General features: G+C 40.2%; 1 protein-coding gene across 1 annotated transcript in view; it reads right to left on the reverse strand.

Moving 5' to 3' along the window:
• Positions 1–2563: 2563 nt before the first annotated feature.
• Positions 2564–19165, reverse strand: part of CCDC158 (coiled-coil domain containing 158) — a 52947-nt gene continuing 36345 nt past the window's right edge. Inside the window, exons 16-23 of the mRNA XM_063425828.1 lie at positions 18167–18316; positions 17579–17671; positions 16976–17098; positions 14349–14494; positions 9564–9631; positions 9025–9210; positions 5667–5747; positions 2564–2798 (exon numbers count right to left, since the gene is read on the reverse strand). Coding sequence (XP_063281898.1) covers positions 2728–2798; positions 5667–5747; positions 9025–9210; positions 9564–9631; positions 14349–14494; positions 16976–17098; positions 17579–17671; positions 18167–18316 — 918 coding nt within the window. The 3' untranslated portion in view covers positions 2564–2727. The remainder of the gene's footprint in view (positions 2799–5666; positions 5748–9024; positions 9211–9563; positions 9632–14348; positions 14495–16975; positions 17099–17578; positions 17672–18166; positions 18317–19165) is intronic.

Below are 19165 nucleotides of genomic sequence, written 5' to 3' on the forward strand. Positions count from 1 at the left end.
TCTTAACCCCCCTTCTGAATTTCTTACCCCCCTTTGTGTATCTCTTACTTCCTTCCAGGCCCTTTGTGTCTCTTTTTTCCTTTTTCCAGTCTGTTTGTATGTCTCTCCCCCAGACCCATTTGTGTCTCTCCCCCCAAAGCCCCTCTGTTTATCTCTCCCCCAGCGCCTCTATGTGTCTCTTTCCGCCCTCAGCTCCTCTATGTGCCTGTCCCCCCTTCCCTGCCTGTAACTGCTGACCTCCTTCTTGTAGCATGGCAAAGCATTAGAGGATCATCTGTTTCCTCTACCTGGTCTGAAAGGAAGTTGATTGTTGCTCTCATTGAGCATTTTTTTCCAGAGGTAGAGGATACCGAAGATACTCTATTGCAGTCCACCTGACCACGGTACATGTAGTGACTCCTACCAGTCACCCAGCGATTGCGCTTCCCAGGCCAGTGTGCCCTAGGCGACCACCTGTCCTATATTATGGGAAATGTTATGGTATCCCAGTCCGGCCCTGGCTACAGCATGACTCCTATCATAATATAGTGATCCAGACACTGAGGGTGGTATTGTCATGGGGTCTCACTATCCCACCCCTTAACACATAACCACATGAAACTACCAATGTCATGCATGATCCAACTTTACGCAGTGGCACATTTATCCCATATCATTTTCCGCAGCCTCTTTAGAGATTGTTTTACCTGAAGCTGAAAGGAAGCAAGGTAAATTGTTAGTGTAGGACTCACCGAGGTTTGCCTTGACGTGGCAGGTGACCTCCAACCTAATGGTCATTGGAGTGATACTAAAAACCTCAATTTATTTAAATATGCATAGGGATTTGAGATAGTGCATAAGTAACTATTTTTTTACATTTTCCACAGTGCCTGCTTTGTCCCACATTGGTTCCACAGCACCAGTTTTCCCCCTAGATCACTTGCCACAAAACCAGATTGTCCCCTATTATTTAAACATTTTATTTTGTCTCATGCCCCCAATGTACTGCACACCTACCTTATTGGGATATTGATGGAGTTTCCTGGAGGTGGTCCAAATAGGCATTTGCCACATTCTCTGGTTGTTTTTTTTACTTGCTCTTCCTGAGGTTTGCAGCACAGGTAGCTGTGATTGTATGGCAAGGGGGTGGGGATATGGAATCATATCACTGGGCTCCTCTATGATTGGCTAAGCACCGTAAGCAGGATGTTGAATTGAGATCTGTCTCCTGCATGTTCATGCTGCTGGCTTTCTGTGTGAGCTAGGCTGCTAATATGACATGGGTCAGCCTAAACATTTAAGGTGGCACTGTGAAAAACATCTTCACAGCACCCACCTTAGCCACATCCCCTCATTCAATACCTCCTACCATGTAAAAAAAAAAAAAAAAAAAGTTTTTTTTACTTGCTGGGAATTCAAACATTACGACAAAATAGTGAAAATGGACATATCCCATGTTCCTGGCATCTTTCACAATTTTCCATTGACCCTTTTTTTTTTGCACTTTTGTGCATGCATAATTGTATGCCAGTGGTGTAAAGGGGGACGCTGCTTCTTGTGGCGTTGAATGTATGTGGGGGGGACGCTGCTTGTATCTCAATTGTAATTGTATCTCAATCAATTGTAATTGTATCTCAATCTCTAAATTGAACTTTACTCACATACAGGAGGCTCTTGCAAGGTCTAGCAAGCTATTAACATAGCAGTGGATAAGAAAATCTTAATAAACAGAACTTGCAATAAAGAAAGCCTAAATAGGGCTCTCTTTACAGGAAGTGTTTATGGAAGGCTGTGTAAGTCACATGCAGGGAGGTGTGACTAGGGTTCATAAACAAAGGGATTTAACTCCTAAATGGTAGAGGATTGAGCAGTGAGGCTGCAGGGGCATGTTCTATACACCAAAACTGCTTCATTAAGATAAAGTTGTTCAGGTGACTATAGTGTCCCTTTAAAGTCGAAAAAGGGTTGGAGAAACTTTAAGTTAAATGCATTGAGTGTCCATTTTGTGTGTTTCTTCTCTCCCCCATCCCCCTTGTTGTTTTTCTAGCAGTGCGTTCTCCCATTTTTCTAGGAGAGGGCTTCCAAACCAGTTCAAATGGACTGCCCTGCCAATCCCAGAGGTTTTCCATGTGGTCCTGGTCCTTGTCATTGTCTGTCCCTATCCTTGTCGAAGTGCTCTCTCTTACTCTCTGTAAGATGCACGCAGATTGTCCGGATTCCCTATACACATACACTTTCCCTAAATGCACTTCATACATTCCATACAAACAAACAATATATCACCTACAGCAGCTCTGCAAGATGGTGGTGGAATGGGGGCAGGTTCTGTAGGCCGACTCGGGGTGGGTGATAGGTACTGGCAGCTCTATGTGTAAGGAATTGTGAACTGGCACATTATTTCCGCAGCATTTTTTATCCACAGGGTTTACTACTTAAACAAGTTCAATGATTTATTTTAAAAGAGAAGGTAAAAAAAACAACAACAAAAAAACAAAAAACTAGAACACACGTACACAAATTAATTTAATGTAAAAAAATAAATAAATATAAAAGTATACAAAATATTCAGTGTTTGCTATGTTTCAAGTCACACACTTGTCATCATTTTTATTTGTTTCCTATTATCCCACATATAGGGAATCCTAATTTCATTGTAATAGTTTCTTTTTTGTGAATAAGTGAAATTCATTAGAAAATAAGAAATATTTGTGCAAGCATCAATGACTGAAAACCAAGTGTTTAATTTCATCACTCATGCTCTCTATTTTTATGGTCTTTTGCAGTTCTGTTTTCTTTCTTCCTGACCATTTGTGACATTTCTGAAATAAGAAGGAGAGATGATTATAAAATAAATGAATCTTTAACACTGGACAGTTACTCAGCAAGGTTCTTACATAAAGCAATCTAAGCAGAATATGTGTAAATTAACAGTGTATCTGGATTATTTCTAAGAATGTGAAATGGTCAAGTACAGGGAAATTATAGTTTTGGAATTTAAATTTTTTTATTGTGCCTATAAATTCCCAGCCATTACAGTGACTCTAATGCTAATAACCATTTTACTTACCTAGTTTTTAGCGCTTAGACACAATCATTTCTGCTAGACATGTGCAATTAGTTTTGTTCTGAATGTAAATTTCGGCAATTCGGACATTCGGATGCTTCAGAATGTCCGAATTGCTGAAGTGCCGAACTCAACCGAATTTCGGAAGTGCCGAAGTGCTTCGGATTTCTGAAAAGTGGCAAAACAAGAGAGGGAGGAAACATTATGGGAATGATGACAGAAATCTAACCCTAACCTCACTGCTACCCCAACCCCTAATTCATAACACTACCCCTTACCTTAACCTTAGATGTGTAAGTGGGTTTGGTGGTTAGGGGTTAGGGAATTGCCGAAGTCCCGAACTGCTGGAGTCACGAATTGCCAAAGTCACGAATTTTGGAAGTGCCGAACTGAACCACATTTTTTGCCCATGCACATCCCTCATTGCTGCAGCTGAATCTACCTCTTGTCTCTTCTTTAAACATGATGATTTCTTGCTAGCTTTTCAGCAAATCAAATGCTCCTCATAGAAAAGCCTTGTGGACCAAAAGCACATACGTGACAAGCGGTACACTAAGCCTATCAAATGCTTCTCATTGAAAAGTATTGAATCCCATGCTTCTCTATTAGAAGCATCAGAGGACATTCAACACCCTCATGCAATGCATAAGAATGCTGGATGTCAAAGAACCAAGTCTACCTTGGTTGTGGGTGCAAAATATTCTACAAACATGCATTTGTAAGTGGTCCTGCCATAAAGACCAAAACATATACAAAATACAGTTAAAGTTATAGCGCACACACAAACAGTTTTACATTTAACAAGGCTATTTAAAATCACCTATCTTAGCAAATAAATATGGGGATTCAGTGCCACCATATGGCCATAATGTGGTAAGCCCACCACTATGTCTGTGTTTTTGTTTGTGTGTGCGCTGTAACTTTAACTGTATTTTGTAGAATATTGTACTACATCTCCATTGATGCTCTGCCAGCAATATGGCCATAAACGCATTATGGAAGATGTAGTCCCAAATACAAAATAACTAAACATTTTTTATTGGAGTTGTATCTAAAAACAGCTTGCAAAAACTGCAGCCTTTACAAGCCGTCCCCTTCTAACCCAGCCCAGACGTTCTGTGAATGCCCAATCACAGACTTCCCAATACAGCTCAATGAGAAGTTTTGCAAGGCAGGTGCTCTGGACACTTGTTGCCTCTTGAGTTCAGTTCAAATAAGCTAAGCTAAGCAAACCAGGAAGTAACAGGACCCGTAAACAGTATAATTTACAAAAGTGTAAATTTTTATTGAAATCTACACTTTTTTTCAATAAGAAATTCACACAAAATGTTTTTCATCAAGCTGAAGTGCTTTAGGGGTGTCCCTTTAAGTTTAATCAATACAATTTATAGATCATAGACCAACAGTACTACTAGTAACACCGATTTTAATAGAATATATTTTTTTGTAAATCTAACCTACTGAGTAAAGATGATTGTTTCATTTTACTTAACCCCTTAATGACCAAACTTATGGAATAAAAGGGAATCATGACATGTCAGACATGTCATGTGTCCTTAAGGGGTTAAATAGACATTCTGAGCAGCATAACAACAAATGAATTTCCTTGTAACACACACACACACAAAAAAAAAGCATAACGGGGACAGGGCCTGACTGTTATGGCAGAAAGATGTGTATTACACAAGTTCTCCCATGTTCTTGTATAAAACAAGCTTTTTACTGCCTTGTCAAACTCGTTTGGGGATGCCATCATTGACCTACCTGAACCTAACAACAGAGTCATGCAGTGTGGTGGTCCGCGACCCAATAAGTGATCCTCTGCCCTTAGCTTGATCCTGCACCCTGGTGTGCATCGGGCAGGAGAGACGCCCGCATCTTCGGCAATGAACAGAACCACAAGATGGCAGCGAAAGGTGAAGCTACTTCAGGTGGCTCAAGAGAGGGCTCCTCTATAGTCAGACAGATGCTCGGTTATGGCAGTGTCGGAGGTACAGAGGGAATCCCTGCTCAAGATGTACAAGTCAGCCCGAAAATTATCATCAAAGCTCGGGGGCCAGAGATGTTCGCTCTGCACTGGGACTCTGATCTACCACTGGTCGGCATAGGTTGACCTAAGCATCCAGGCACATGGCTGACCACCTTCCTCTCTCAATCTGCTACACCATTTACTTCCATTTTGTTTATGCTTCTCATTTTGTTTATGCTATTTTTGTGCTTTCTCTCACTTATTATTATTATTACTACTACTTACTTCTCTCCACATGCACTTAGCTTGTGGCCTCCTTGGGACACTACTATGCTAGATAGCTCATTGAAACATGCCTGACCTTATTATAAATAAATAAAATAAAAAAAATGTGCAGTATACTGGAGATGTTGACATTTGTGTTACTTATCTTGCCACTAAGCAATGTCATGGTTGCTACTGATCTGTTTATTTTTTGCACAACAAAATAAAAATTTTTTTTTCAAACAAAAGTATACCATTAATAGGTCCCAGGTAAGTGTTGACAAGGTTTGACTCTTTACAGCGAGTCAATGCCAGAGAAAGCCGTATAGTGGTTATGGTGCTTAGATAGCCTCTTTAGCACTAAACACAAGTGTGAAATGCTCACTATACCTTTATTTTTGGCTTGTAAGTCCTTGGCCATAGTCTGCAATTTTTCCAGCCTGCTTTGCAGGTTTTCAGTGGATGGTTCACCTGCAAGTCATTTTAGAATATGAAAAGATATAATTAAAAGAGTATAACAATAAGTAATTCATATTATAATACACATGGGGATGTAAGGAACGTGTCAACTACATAACTTGATGTAGCATCTCTACTGCACCACTATAAGTTTATATATTACTATTATTAAGTAATCAAATTTCTTTCTTCTGTTAAGTCATGCAGTTAGCATATTTCCCATAATTGTGAAGTGCCAATCTGAGATGTAGGGAGAGGAAGGCTAGCAAAGAGGATGCCCGTAGTCCAAACAGCCTGCTATAAAATGATATAAAAGCGCACAATCTATGATGCACTCATACATGACTTTTTATGTGCATGTCCTAGATATAAAAAAAAATATCAATGAAATAGGTTAAATGCTACATTATCCCAAATTAAGAAAAACCCTTGTGGTGATTGGGAGGCATTTTGTCCATTCTAAAAAATAAAATACAGCCATATATAATATAAGTTTCCAATGACCTTATTAAGGCACTTTCCAGATTGCCACTGAACTCACACAACAAAACCCTATAACCAAAAAGATTTACAGGCTACAAATCAGCTTTCAACTACCCATAATTTAAGAGGAGAATATTTGCAGGGTGAAACCCTACCCTATTTAGGGTAGCTCTCCTTCGGTATTGCATCAGTGAGCTAAAAGGGACATCATGTAAAATAAGATGGCATGATGAATGTAACACCACATAATTAGGAACCAACTTCAATAGTTGAGCAGTCCAGCTAGAACCACAGATATTTTTTTCATAACTGAGGTTCTGTGATCTCTGCACACCATGCTTGCATTAATGAAAGGAAAACTGTAACTTCAAATTAATTTTTTTAAAAAGTTAACTTTTCATTAAGTTTTGAAAGGAAACAGATTTGTTGCTAAATTAAGTATATGTAAAAACATGAAGACAGTCTCTCGGGTCTTTCCTATTTCTGGGCAGGGAGGGACCAACTGTTGGTTTTCAAACACTGTCTGACGCAAATTATTTTCTCTTTTTTTTTTTACATATACTTCATTTAAAAAATATATATTTTTTCAAAACTTGATAAAAGGATTAGAATATTAAAGCATAGTTCTGATGTGACAGTTGTCCTTTAACCCCTTAAGGACCAAACTTCTGGAATAAAAGGGAATCATGACATGTCACACACGTCATGTGTCCTTAAGGGGTTAAAGTGGTGATCATAATAAAGTAGACCCAGTTGATGTAGTGTTCCTGTATTTTCATGGATTGTACTTAATATAATGCTGCGCAGTGTATTTCAGTATATACATAAAATTTCATAGAAATAACACTCACATATAAAAGGTCAGCCACACCCATACCTAACAAATCAAATTCAATTTCACATACACACAGGTCTCCATTTATTAAGCTTTCTAAATGAGTTAATACTTTTAGAAAAACTTTAAAAATCTACACCATTAAAGTCTATAGAAATTTTAGTAGATAAATAAATAGACGTTTTTCTAACAGACTCGTATTGACTCGTTTGGATAGTTTATAAAATCAAGGCCATACTTTGCCATTTACACAACTATTTAGCCATATGCATAGATACACTGTTACATACTCAAACAGCCAAACACAGACACAATCAAAGATAATACACAAAAAGCCAAACACGCAAAAAACGTATATGTGCAAGTAGCCCAACGCTGATACACGTAACTAGACACACGTCAGCTGTATGAAGGAAGATATAGAGCAGGGGTCCTCAAACTACGGCCCACGGGCTGAATCCGGCCCGCCAGGGTCCGGAACACGGCCCAAGCACTCAGAGCCACCCGATGGGTCCTATATCTTCAGGGGCCCGGTCGGTGCTGCGATCGTGCAATAGCAGCCGCAAGTACTGCTGGGAGGAAGTGACGGCGGGTGGTCACTTCCTCCCAGCTCCCTCCGCGCGGGAGGGAAGAGAGACATGCCGCGGGAGCCAGGCCGACTCCCATCAGCCACAGCCACCCTCCTGCAAAAAAGGTAAGCAAAATTAGCTATGTATATATGTCAGTATGTATGTGTGTATGCATGTATGTCAGTATGTATGTCAGTATGTGTGTGTATGTATGTCAGTATGTAAGTATATGTATTTGCGTGTATGTGTATGTATTTCAGTCTGTATGTATGTGTGTGTGCGCATGTATGTCTGTATGTATGTCAGTTTGTATGTCAGTATGTGTGTCTGTGTGTATGTATCTATCTGCATGTATGTATATATCTGTATGTATTTCAGTATGTGTATGTATGTCAGTATGTGTCTGTGTGAATGTATCTGTATGTATGTATGTATGTAGGTCAGTATGTATGTCTGTGTGTATGCATGTGTCTGTCTGTATGTTAGTATGTGTATGTATGCATGTCTGTGTCTGTCTGTTTATGTATGTATGCATGTATGTATGTATGTGTATTTATAACAAAAATAGAAATAGGGTCGCACTCAGTCACAACAATTACACACAGGGTGCTACTGAGCATGGGTCAGCAAAAGACCCCAAGATACATATGTAGAATAAAAAGAATCTCAGGCACTCACTGTGATTGTTCTTCAAGCAGGTTTATTGCAACGTTTCGACCTCAATGAGGTCTTGAAAAAAACCTCATTGAGGTCGAAACGTTGCAATAAACCTGCTTGAAGAACAATCACAGTGAGTGCCTGAGATTCTTTTTATTCTGTATGTGTATTTATGTCCTTATGCGTGTGTGTACATAGGAATTTGTTAATATTTTTTTATAGTCTGGCCCCCAACAGTGTCTGAGGGACGGTGAACTGGCCCCCTGTTTAAAAAGTTTGAGGACCCCTGATATAGAGCAATGGCCATTATCTCTGGTGTCTAGATAGCAATGGGTTGCAAGGATAAAACGTATAACTCAGCAGTCATTACCTGCGTGGCCGTCTGCAAGGAGCTATTAAATAGTAACATCACTACTGCAGTAATGTATTGGGTGCCGGTGCAATATTATCCTCTTTTATTTTGTAACACAGCATAGAACTAGATAGTGGTCACCTAGCACTGTCTATTGTGAAAGATGTAGTCACACAGTAAATGCAATACTGACACAATTCTCCCTTTCTAAATTACATCTGGAAGTTCTCTGTTTGAGCAAAACCTGGTGATGCAGGTATTAGACCAGAAGAGCTAGTGGAAGCTCCTGAGAGCTTCACCTGGTAGATGGTAGATGGTAGTGGTTATGGTGTGTGGAGTGTTCCTTGAAATTATAAAGAGAAATATTGATTAGGGAGCTTCACTTGACAATACCGAGACTAGAGTCCTGTGAAGATACACTAACAGACAAGGGCCTTCTTGATAAGCTGCCAGCAACTTCGTAGGCATCAACTGGAGTAGTCAGTAGGGAGTGTACTGGAGACTTGCATTCAGATCTCTGGTCAATGGAGGGTTTTTTGGGTGATGAGGTGTAACACGGAGTTGTTAAAAATGGGCATTCTAAAGACAAAGATACAACCAATAAGACAAAATGGTCTGAGGGAGGAGACAGGAATTAATACACAAAGTGTTCATAATTATAATTTAATATGCCAACACGAATTTGTGGTTAAAAATAAGAATCACTGTTTAGTATCTATACCTCAAATTAGAACATGCATGTTTTTCATTGTGGTTATATCTAAATACAGTTTGCAAACAGCCATGGAAAGCGCCCCCCTTCTAACCCAGCCCTATCTTTCTGTGGCTATCCAATGACAGACTTCCCAATATAGCTGAATAGCTTTAGTGGTATGGAGTGTCCCTTTAAAAGTTATATATCAATATTAATATTTACTTGGTTTTAAACTCACCAGTGTTTGCAAAGGAGAATGTTGGGTCTTTATCTTGAAGATCAGCAGTAAACAACATTGATGGATCCCTGTTGGAAGAGGAACACAAACCCCTTTATAACCAAACTAATATGCCAATTAAATCTTTAAGCACAATGTACATCATTATTAAAACTTCAAACAAGAGATCCTATGCTGACATGGCATTTCTTACTTATATACCATCAGGAGCTTTTTACTTCTGAGTATAATACAGAAGGAAATTCATTGCCAAGAAAGTTTTTTTTATGTGTTTTTTTTTATGAAAATTAAATTCTGTAAAGAGTTACACAAAGTGTCATGTAAAATAATAGAATGCTATGTCATCAAGCATGGTAATTTTTACTTTTAATATAGCAAGTCTAGTCGTTTCCTACAAATGATGACTTTTAGGGTATGAGAATCCCACGTGGTGGATGGGGTCTGGTCTTGTTTGTTTTTGGACTGTGGTGCATCAAATACTGAAAACATGATTAGTGAGTTAGGCAGAGATTTGAAGAGGCTAAATTGACAGATGATGACAGAGACCACAACATTTTAATCTGCAAAAAACATTTTTTTGTAATTAAAAGTGGTAGGCAGGTCTGGAGGACAGTAAGTAGTCTGAAGAGACAGATGGTATTGTGCTGTATATATAAAACTGTTCCTTTATGTACAGAATGATAATTATAAAAAGGGAAAAACAAAGTAAAAAATTGGACTTACGTACTACCCAGCAGGTTACTCCTTCTTATAATCACTCTGTACTATCTGTATCTAGAGAGATTGTTACAAAATGAAACTTATTTCTCTTAAAGGAACACAAATTATTCTTAACATTCAGTCATAAAGTGCTAAGCCCCCTTTTTATAATGATCATTCTGTAGGTATAGGACTCAAATCTCTAAGCACATAAAGGATGAGCTTTATATTTATATAAAAAAATGGATTTTCTCACCCCTCCTGGGTGGTATGTTTATTCCTCATTTTCGGGTCCTCTACCAGAGGCCTGGAAGTTTGAGGGTTCTGTGCAGTATCTTAGCGGTTCATAGAACTGCAATCTTCTGGATGGCGATTTCAGATGTCCCACCTGGAATCGGTTGAAGCCACTCCCCCAACTTGGGAGTCCCAGCCCCGAGTGCTCCTATCACAACTGGGACTACTACTGCCTTCACTTTCCACATCCTTTCTAGTTTTTCTCCACCTTCTCATGTTCCTTCTTCCTGATGTTATAGTCACTGGGTATTGCCACATCCACCACTACTGCAGTCTTTCGTTCCTTGTCTATCACCACAATGTCGGGTTGGTTGGCCAGCACTTGCTCATCTGTCTGGATCTCAAAGTCCCACAGGATCTTAGCGCTGTCATTCTCAACTACCCTTTGTGGTATCTCCCATCTGGACTTAGGCAGGCCCAATCCATAATCTGTACAGATGTTGCAGTACACAATCCCAGCAACTTGGTCAGTGGTGTATCCTGGTTTTGTGCTGCCCTAGGCAGGACAAAACTCAGGCGCCCCCCTCCACCCCCACCCAACCCTTCCCCCCGCCCCGCCTTCTAAATACACACACACACACACATTCACTGAAAGATACGCATACACTAGCTAACAGAAACACACACTCACAGGCAAACACACTCACACACACACACTAACAGACACACACTCACTCACTAGCAGACACACACACATACACACACACTAGCAGACACACATACCACACACTAGCAGACACACACACACACTCACTAGCAGACACACACACACTCACTAGCAGACACACACACACTCACTAGCAGACACACTAACAGACACACACACTCACACTAACAGGCAAACACACGCACACTAACAGGCAAACACACACAGTCAGATTAACATTAATATATATATATATATATATATATATATATATATATTTTAAATGTAACCTCCCCCCCCAGCCTTCTTTACCTTTGGGAATGCTGGGGGGGGGGGGTAGGGGTCTCTCTCTCTCCCGGGTGGACCAGGGGCTGCTGGGCGGGCGGCACATCTGCTGGGCGGCTGGCGAGGGAGCACTTTCCCCTGAGCTGTCTGCTCAGCACCCTCGCGCGCCCCCCACAGAGTGAGGCTGGGAGCCGGAATATGATGTCATATTCCGGCTCCGCCTCCCAGCCTCACTCTGCGGGCGGCGCACGAGGGAGCTGAGCAGACAGCTCAGGGGAAAGTGCTCCCTCGCCAGCCGCCCACCCCCCAGCGCCGCCCAGCCGGCATGTCAGTTAGCCGCAAGGCTAACAAGGCATTTGCCCATGGCATTTGGGGGCGGCATTTTTTCCCGCCCCCTGGAAAATGATGCCCAAGGCAAATGCCTTGTTTGCCTCGTGGCTAAAACATCCCTGAACTTGGTTATGTCTCTCAGTGTGTGCTGTTCCTGCTAACATCTTGCATCCGGCTACTAAGTGCTGGACTGTCTCAGAGGCCTCTTTGCACAGTCTACACCTTGGGTCTTGCCTGGCGTAGTAGACTCCATCTTCTACTGATCTGGTGCCAAGTGCCTGTTCCTGTGCTGCTAGGATTAGTGCATCAGTGCTGTCTTTTAGTCCTGCCTTTTCCAACCACTGGTAGGATTTTGTCATGTGAGCCACATCCACTATCTGCCGGTGGTACACCGCATGGACCTCCTCTTTTTTCTGCATCCTCTATCTGTTGAAGTCTCAGGCATTCCCTTAGAAGTTCATCTTTGGGAACCATCTTCCTGATGTACTTGTGGATGCTTTGTGTTTCATCCAAGACTGTGGCCTTGACACTCATCAGGTGTCGTCCTCCTTCCTTCTGGCAGGTGTGCAGTCTCTGGGTGCTGGATTTCAGGTGGAATCCTCCATTCATAGTGAGTAGTTTTCTGGTCTTGACATCCATGGTGACCAGGTTATTATTCCAGCTAGGTACCTGATGACCGGTAGGGCATATGTGTTGATGGCTTGGATCTTGCCATTGCGCTGGGACTTCAGGACCTGTCTGACTCTTTGGAAGAACTTGGATGTTGCTATCCTCCTTGCATCTTACTCATGGTTGCCATGTGTTTGTGGTACCACCAGGTACTTGTAGCTGATCTCCACATCTTCTATTTGGCCTTCTGTAATTTCAACTCCTTCTGTCCAGATCATCTTCCCTCTTTTTGCTATCATCCGCCCACACTTCTCTAGTCCGATTGACATTCAGATGTCCTTGCTGTATATCCTAGTTAGGTGGATCAGTGAGTCAATGTCCAGCTCATTCTTGGCATACAGCTTGATGTCAACCATGTAGAGTAGGTGTCTGATGGTGGCTCCACTCTTGAACCTGTATCGGTATCCACTCTTCTTGATGATCTGGCTAAGGGGGTTGAGGCCTATGCAGAACAGCATTGGGGCTAGCGCATCACCTTGGTATATGCCACATATGATGTTCACTTGAGTTATTGTCCTGGAATTGGCTTCTAGAATAGTTTTCCACTTGGCCATTGAGTTCTTGATGAAGGCTCTTATTGTCTTGCTGACCTTGTAGAGAGCCAAGCATTCCAGTATCCATGTGTGTGGCATTGTATCATAGGCTTTCTTGTAGTCAATCCAGGCCGTGCACAGATTGGTCTGTCTGGTCTTAGAATCCCTTGTGACTGCTTGGTCTACCAGTAGTTGGTGTTTTGATCCTCTGCTGTTGTTTCCAATTCCTTTTCTGTGTAGTGCTCATATATTGACTCGTATGCCCTTGGATCTTGAAGGCTATGATGCCTGACAGGAGTTTCTATGTTGTGGGGAGGCAGGTTATTGGTCAGTAGTTGAATGGTGTTGTTCCCTTCATGATCAGTATTGTTCTGCCTTGTGTTAGCCAGTCAGGGTGGGAGCCTGTTGCTAGTAGCTGGTTCATTTGTGCTGCTAGGCGTTCATGCAGCACCGTTAACTTCTTTATCCAGTAGTTGTGGATAATGTCAGGTCCTGGGGCTGACCAACTCTTCATGTGTGTTGCTCTCTGTTGGATATTTTTGACTGTGATGGTGACTGGTTCCTGTTCTGGCAGCATGCAGTGGTTTGCTTTCAGGTCTAGTAGCCACTGGACCTCAGTGTTATGAGTGGTTTCTTTCTCACAGATATTCTTCCAGTACTGTTTTTTCTCAGCTCTGGGTGGGTCTTGCGAGGGGATGTGGGGGTCACCCTGTAGCTGTGTATACACCTTGGATGGTTATTTGGTAAAGAGGGCATTGATTCTCTTAGCCTTTGCTTCTCTGGTGTATCTGCTCAGTCTTGTTGCCAGTGCTGTCAGTCTTTGCTTAGCTGTTTCCAGTGCCTCTGGTATGGGCATATCCTTGTACTTCCGCAGCAGCCAGGAAATGTTTCATGTAACCTCTCTCATTGGGTCTGCTGTTGCATTCAATCACGTCTAGGTTCTCACTTTGTGTCCAGGATTGATTTGTTCCAGTAGCCTAATATCTCTATCTCTGATCTCTAATCTCTATTATGGAGAGTTACAGCTTGATGTAGAAGTATCCATAACATTATTTTAAATTTTTCAGGATTCTTTCTTCAGACTACTTACGGTCTCTAAAACTGCCTACTGTTTTGAATTAGCAACAGTTTTATTAGCAACCTTCATGGCCCAACTTACCCGGACAAGACTAACGAATAAAATTAGGTACTTATCCAGTGGTGATAAATAACTGGAAAAAAGTAACAAGTATTGTTTAAGCCACATACACTCACTGTGAACTGCATCATCCTGTCTTGCTTTGAAATACTAAAATAGATTACATTGAACTAAGAATAATATATTCTTACATGGAGGTGTTCAGGTGATGTGGTTTGTCATCATTGATCTTATTCTGATGTACATCCATCCCTCTATAATTCATGATGTGTAATTTGTCTGACAGACTCAGACGATCACGAGTGGGTTTTTCTGTGATCATATTCCTGGAAGATTGCTAAAATATAGGAGCAATAGGTGAGTAGGGACTTTCCCTGAACTGATGTTTCACTGGACAGTGATATCAATGGAGCAATCACAGACATGCCGACTTGTCCTATGGCACTGTGATTAAAGTATTGGTACCAATATTATACAGTAAACACACTTTCAAAAGTTACTTCTGTTTATTGGGCTATTTAATATTGCCAAATAAACAGGGAACTCACAGTTTAAATATTAGTAACATACAATGAGATGGAAAACAAAAAGTGTTTCTTTAGTTACTAGGTAGAGAAAAGAGTATAATTATTACTGCATAATATAAAGCTATAAAATGTAACTTTTAATAGTTTAAAGATAAAATAATTGTATTGACATTAAAAAACAACCAATCCAATAAAATAAGAGTGTGATATTGTGTATGTGGCATTTGAAAGAAATAAACCCAATCATTATTACTACCTTTAAGTTTAAACAAGGTGTATATATATATATATATATCTTTAAGAATTAAGGGTAAGTATTATTTTGCAACCACTACTTCAAGGTAGATTTTTACTAAATACAGAACACTGGCTTAAAGACAGAGTGCAGAGAGTAGTTGTAAATGAAAAATGTTCACATTGGACAAAAGTGGTAAGTATAGAGCTTCAGGGTTCAATCCTGGGTCCACTTCTCTTTAAAGTACTATAAATTATGTTAAAGTGGATATTGGAAATCATTTGACTGTGTTTGCAGATGACACAAAATTAGGTAAGAACATACAGTCTGAACATTGTATGGCTACTCTAGAGAGGGATTTGGATACATTGAGTGACTGTGCAGTGGCAGTTGAAACTCAATACAGCCAAATCCAAATTACAATCATCTGTTCATGAGCAGGTCTTAAAATGGTAAAAATTACAATCTCAGATGAAAAACAATTCACTGTGTCATGATTTATTTAACAAAAAAAAAAGCCAAACTGGAGAAGCCACCCTTACTGCTTCCAAAGGAATTAAGAGACTAACTAGCAAACAGGTGCTGCTAATCAAACACCCTTAATTAATTGATCATCAGCAAGTGTGACCACCTCAATAAAAGCTGATGTTTTAGCAGTTTGCTGGTCTGGAGCATTCAGCTGAGCGTTAACACAATGCCCAGGAGATAGGATATCAGCAATGATTTTAGAGAAGTAATTGTTGCTGTCCGTTAAACTGGGACAGATTATGAGGCCATTTCCAAACAATGTAAAGTCCATCATTCTACCTTTGAGAAAGATTGTTCAAAAGTGGAAACATTCAAGGCAGTTGCCAACCTTCCCAGAAGTGAAAGTCCCAGCAAATTCACCTCACTGTCAGACTGTTCAGTGCTCAGAGAAAAAGAAGAAAAAAAAGTTACATAATTAGGTTTGCATAGTTGCAACTGAACAAACCACAAGACTTGTGGAACAATGTCCTTTGGGCAGACAAGACCAAAGTGGAGATGTTTGGCCATAATGCACAGCGCCACATTTGGTGAAACCCAAAGTATATCAGCACAAATACTTTATACCATCTTTCAAGCACGGTGGTGTAGGGGTGATGATTTGGGTTTATTTTGCAGCGACATAACCCAGGAACCTTGCATTCATTGAGTCAACCATGAACCTTTTCTGTATACCAAAGTATTTTAGAGTCAAATGCGAGGCCATCTGTCAAGCTTGGTCGAAATTAGCAGGAAAAGTTACTCCTCTTGTTTCTTTCCCATTCTTTTATTAATCATTGGTCGAAATTAGGTCATGCAACAGAACACCACCAGCAAATCTAGAGAATGGCTGAAAAGGCAAAGAATCATGGTGTTGCAATGGCCCAGTCAAAGTCTAGACCTCAATCTGATGAAATGATGTGGTGGGACCTGAAGGGAGCTGTGCATAAACAAATCCGAGCAAACTTCAATGAACTAAAGCAACAGTGTAAATAAGAGTGGGACAAAATTTCTCCACAATGATGTGAGAGACTGATAAATTCACACAGAAAACTATTATTACTAACCATTACTTCAAGCTATTGAATCATAGGGTGTACTTTTTCCAGACATGGCTTCTCCATTTTGTCTTTAGTTTTGTTAAATAAATCATGACAGGGTGTAATATGTGTTGTTGTTCATCTGAGGGTGTATTTACATATTTTAAAGACCTGCAAATGAACAGATTATTGTTCTTATGTCCTGATATGGAAAACCATGTAATTCAATGGTTGTACTTTCTTTTTCCCATGACTGTATAGAGGGTCAGTACAAACCTCCATGTGCTAACCTGTTCATTAACAAAAATATAAAACAGATAAGAGGTCACCCATGGAGACTCGAAGAAGGTGTTTTTGCTTACTGCAGGGTAAAGAGTTCTTTTTTGATTTTTTTTGGATCAACTGTATAAAAGAATGGGCTTCACAGTTGAACTTGATGGACTTTAGTCTCATATCAACCTAAACAACTGTGTAACTATTACACTGACAATCTCTGTTCATGTGATACCCACTTCTGTACCATATGTGACATCACTTAAAGGCTTGTCCCGCAGATTAGACTGAGTGAATGGAAGATGGACTGATGCACAGGAGACTGGAACAGCTATATGCTCAGAAGTCGGAACTGCGATCCCCTGCAAAAGTAACATGTAAGAAATGTCAGATGTTTGAGCAGCTACAAAATGAGTAACTGCAATCCATCAACAGTGATCTATTTGTGCTATTAAGCTTCTGCCTGTACTAGTGAAATCACAGGAGCTTGCTTCTCTATTATTAGAAACTTGTCTCTGAGTCATGCATATCATCATTTTACCAGAGGCTTTTTATAGCACTCTCTGTCACATAATATAGAATAATGCATTCTCAGTGCACCTCCTAGGGTTGATTTTAACATTCTGTCCCTTAAATTAAACAGTGGATAAAATGCAATAAAGGTATCAATTATTACAGTGGTCCAAAGTATACATACTGTAGAGAAATGGGTTTTTACAATGGGGCTAATCAGGGAAAAAAAGTCTGAAAACTAAAAAAAAAACATTGTCCCCCCATCATCAGAAACAAAAACCCTAGAAAAGATACATTATGTTGCACAAACAACAAAGAAAATATCTCACCTTCATTTCCAGAGTGTGTTTTATCCGCAAGCGCATAGATTCCTTCTCCAAACGCTGAATTATTGATTGGCTTTCAGAGAACCGCAAAGCTGCCTGCAAAAAAACCATTAGACTATCTCAGCCATGCAAGTTGATCAAGCGAGAGGAGCAGCCGAGGCACTGTTACATAGTCTCCGGTACTAAGATGAACCAGATCTAAGGTTCATTAACGATCTGTTTAAAGAGTTCCTCACAAAGGCATCACAGGATACTTTGTTTAGACAAAGACTGACAAAATTATAATTATATCGGTTGAAAGCTATTTGCACCCACATCTTGTATAGGATGTACTGCATTATCTGCCTCCTGAAACACATCGTTACCTATAAAATAAATCCTGTAGTGTCTAGCACCATGTTAGTTAACATCTTGTGAAATGTACCAACAGCTTAACGTGTACCTGATCATTCACTCTGCGTGAATGTATAGTTATCTATAGGCGAAGGTTCAGTGAATTTATGGTTAATCTATCGGTGAAGGTTCAGTTCCCCAGGCTTAAAATTGTGCATTAGGTGGAAAAGCTATGGGGGGGGGGGGGAAAGGAAATACCTTGTCCATGGAAGCTTGCATTCTTGAGACTTGATCTTTCAACGTTTTATTCTCATCACGTAATGTTTCTAGGTTTTCAGAGAGCCTGCACCTTTCTGCGTTTACATGCTCCTGCGTCAGCTTGTCCTCCTCTTTTAAGTGTTGTTTCTCCTGTTTTTAGTCACACAAGCTTATTTATGAACACACACTATTACAATGTTCCTAACTACTGTGATATACTGTATAGTTTGTAGATATGCTCAGAAAGGGTTTACGAATATGAAACTCTAGCCATGTGGTTATTGCAGTGGTAATGTCACTGCTTTGGAACTGGGAAACACAAGTTTAAATCGTACTAGCCAGTAAGTGTCCTTGGGCCAGTCACCTAATGATATTTTACTACCTACCGCAAATCCTCATAGATTGTAAGCTCATTTGAGCAGGGCTATCCACTTTCTATTGTAAAGCGCTGTGGTATATGTTTGCGCTATATAAATGCTAATAATAATATTGCAGAAGGTTATAGATAATCCAAGAGGAATTAGAACTCAGAAATGGCCAGTAAGATGAGCTCCAATTTAAATAAGGCTGACTGAATTTTACATGACAGCAGGCTTCACATTTTGCATATCTTTCTTTACAGAACTCCACAGGAGCAAAGAAAAAAACTTAATGGAAACAAAGAACCAATCAAACACAATCAAAGTATGTATGATGCAAAGCAGTCTTAAGCACCTCATATTTCTTTGGTGGTCCCTTCTTTGCTGCTGCATACTGGAAATAGGTCATAGTTTTTGACTCTTCTCTGTTATTTTATCATTGCTACTGTTTTACACTTTTTGATATTAAGTTCTATTTATGATCCTTCCCCTTAATTTTTTTCCCCTCTTTTGTCTGTTTCTGTACAAGGTTATTTGGGGAGGGTGTTCCTCTTTGGGATCTGTCTAGTACTTTCCCCTTTTCTGTGCTGATATATCTCTCCCCCTTCTTCTATTGCCTGCCGTCCATTTGTGCAATCAC

The sequence above is a fragment of the Pelobates fuscus genome, chromosome 6 (assembly GCF_036172605.1).
Source record: "Pelobates fuscus isolate aPelFus1 chromosome 6, aPelFus1.pri, whole genome shotgun sequence".
NCBI classification, from domain to species: domain Eukaryota; kingdom Metazoa; phylum Chordata; class Amphibia; order Anura; family Pelobatidae; genus Pelobates; species Pelobates fuscus.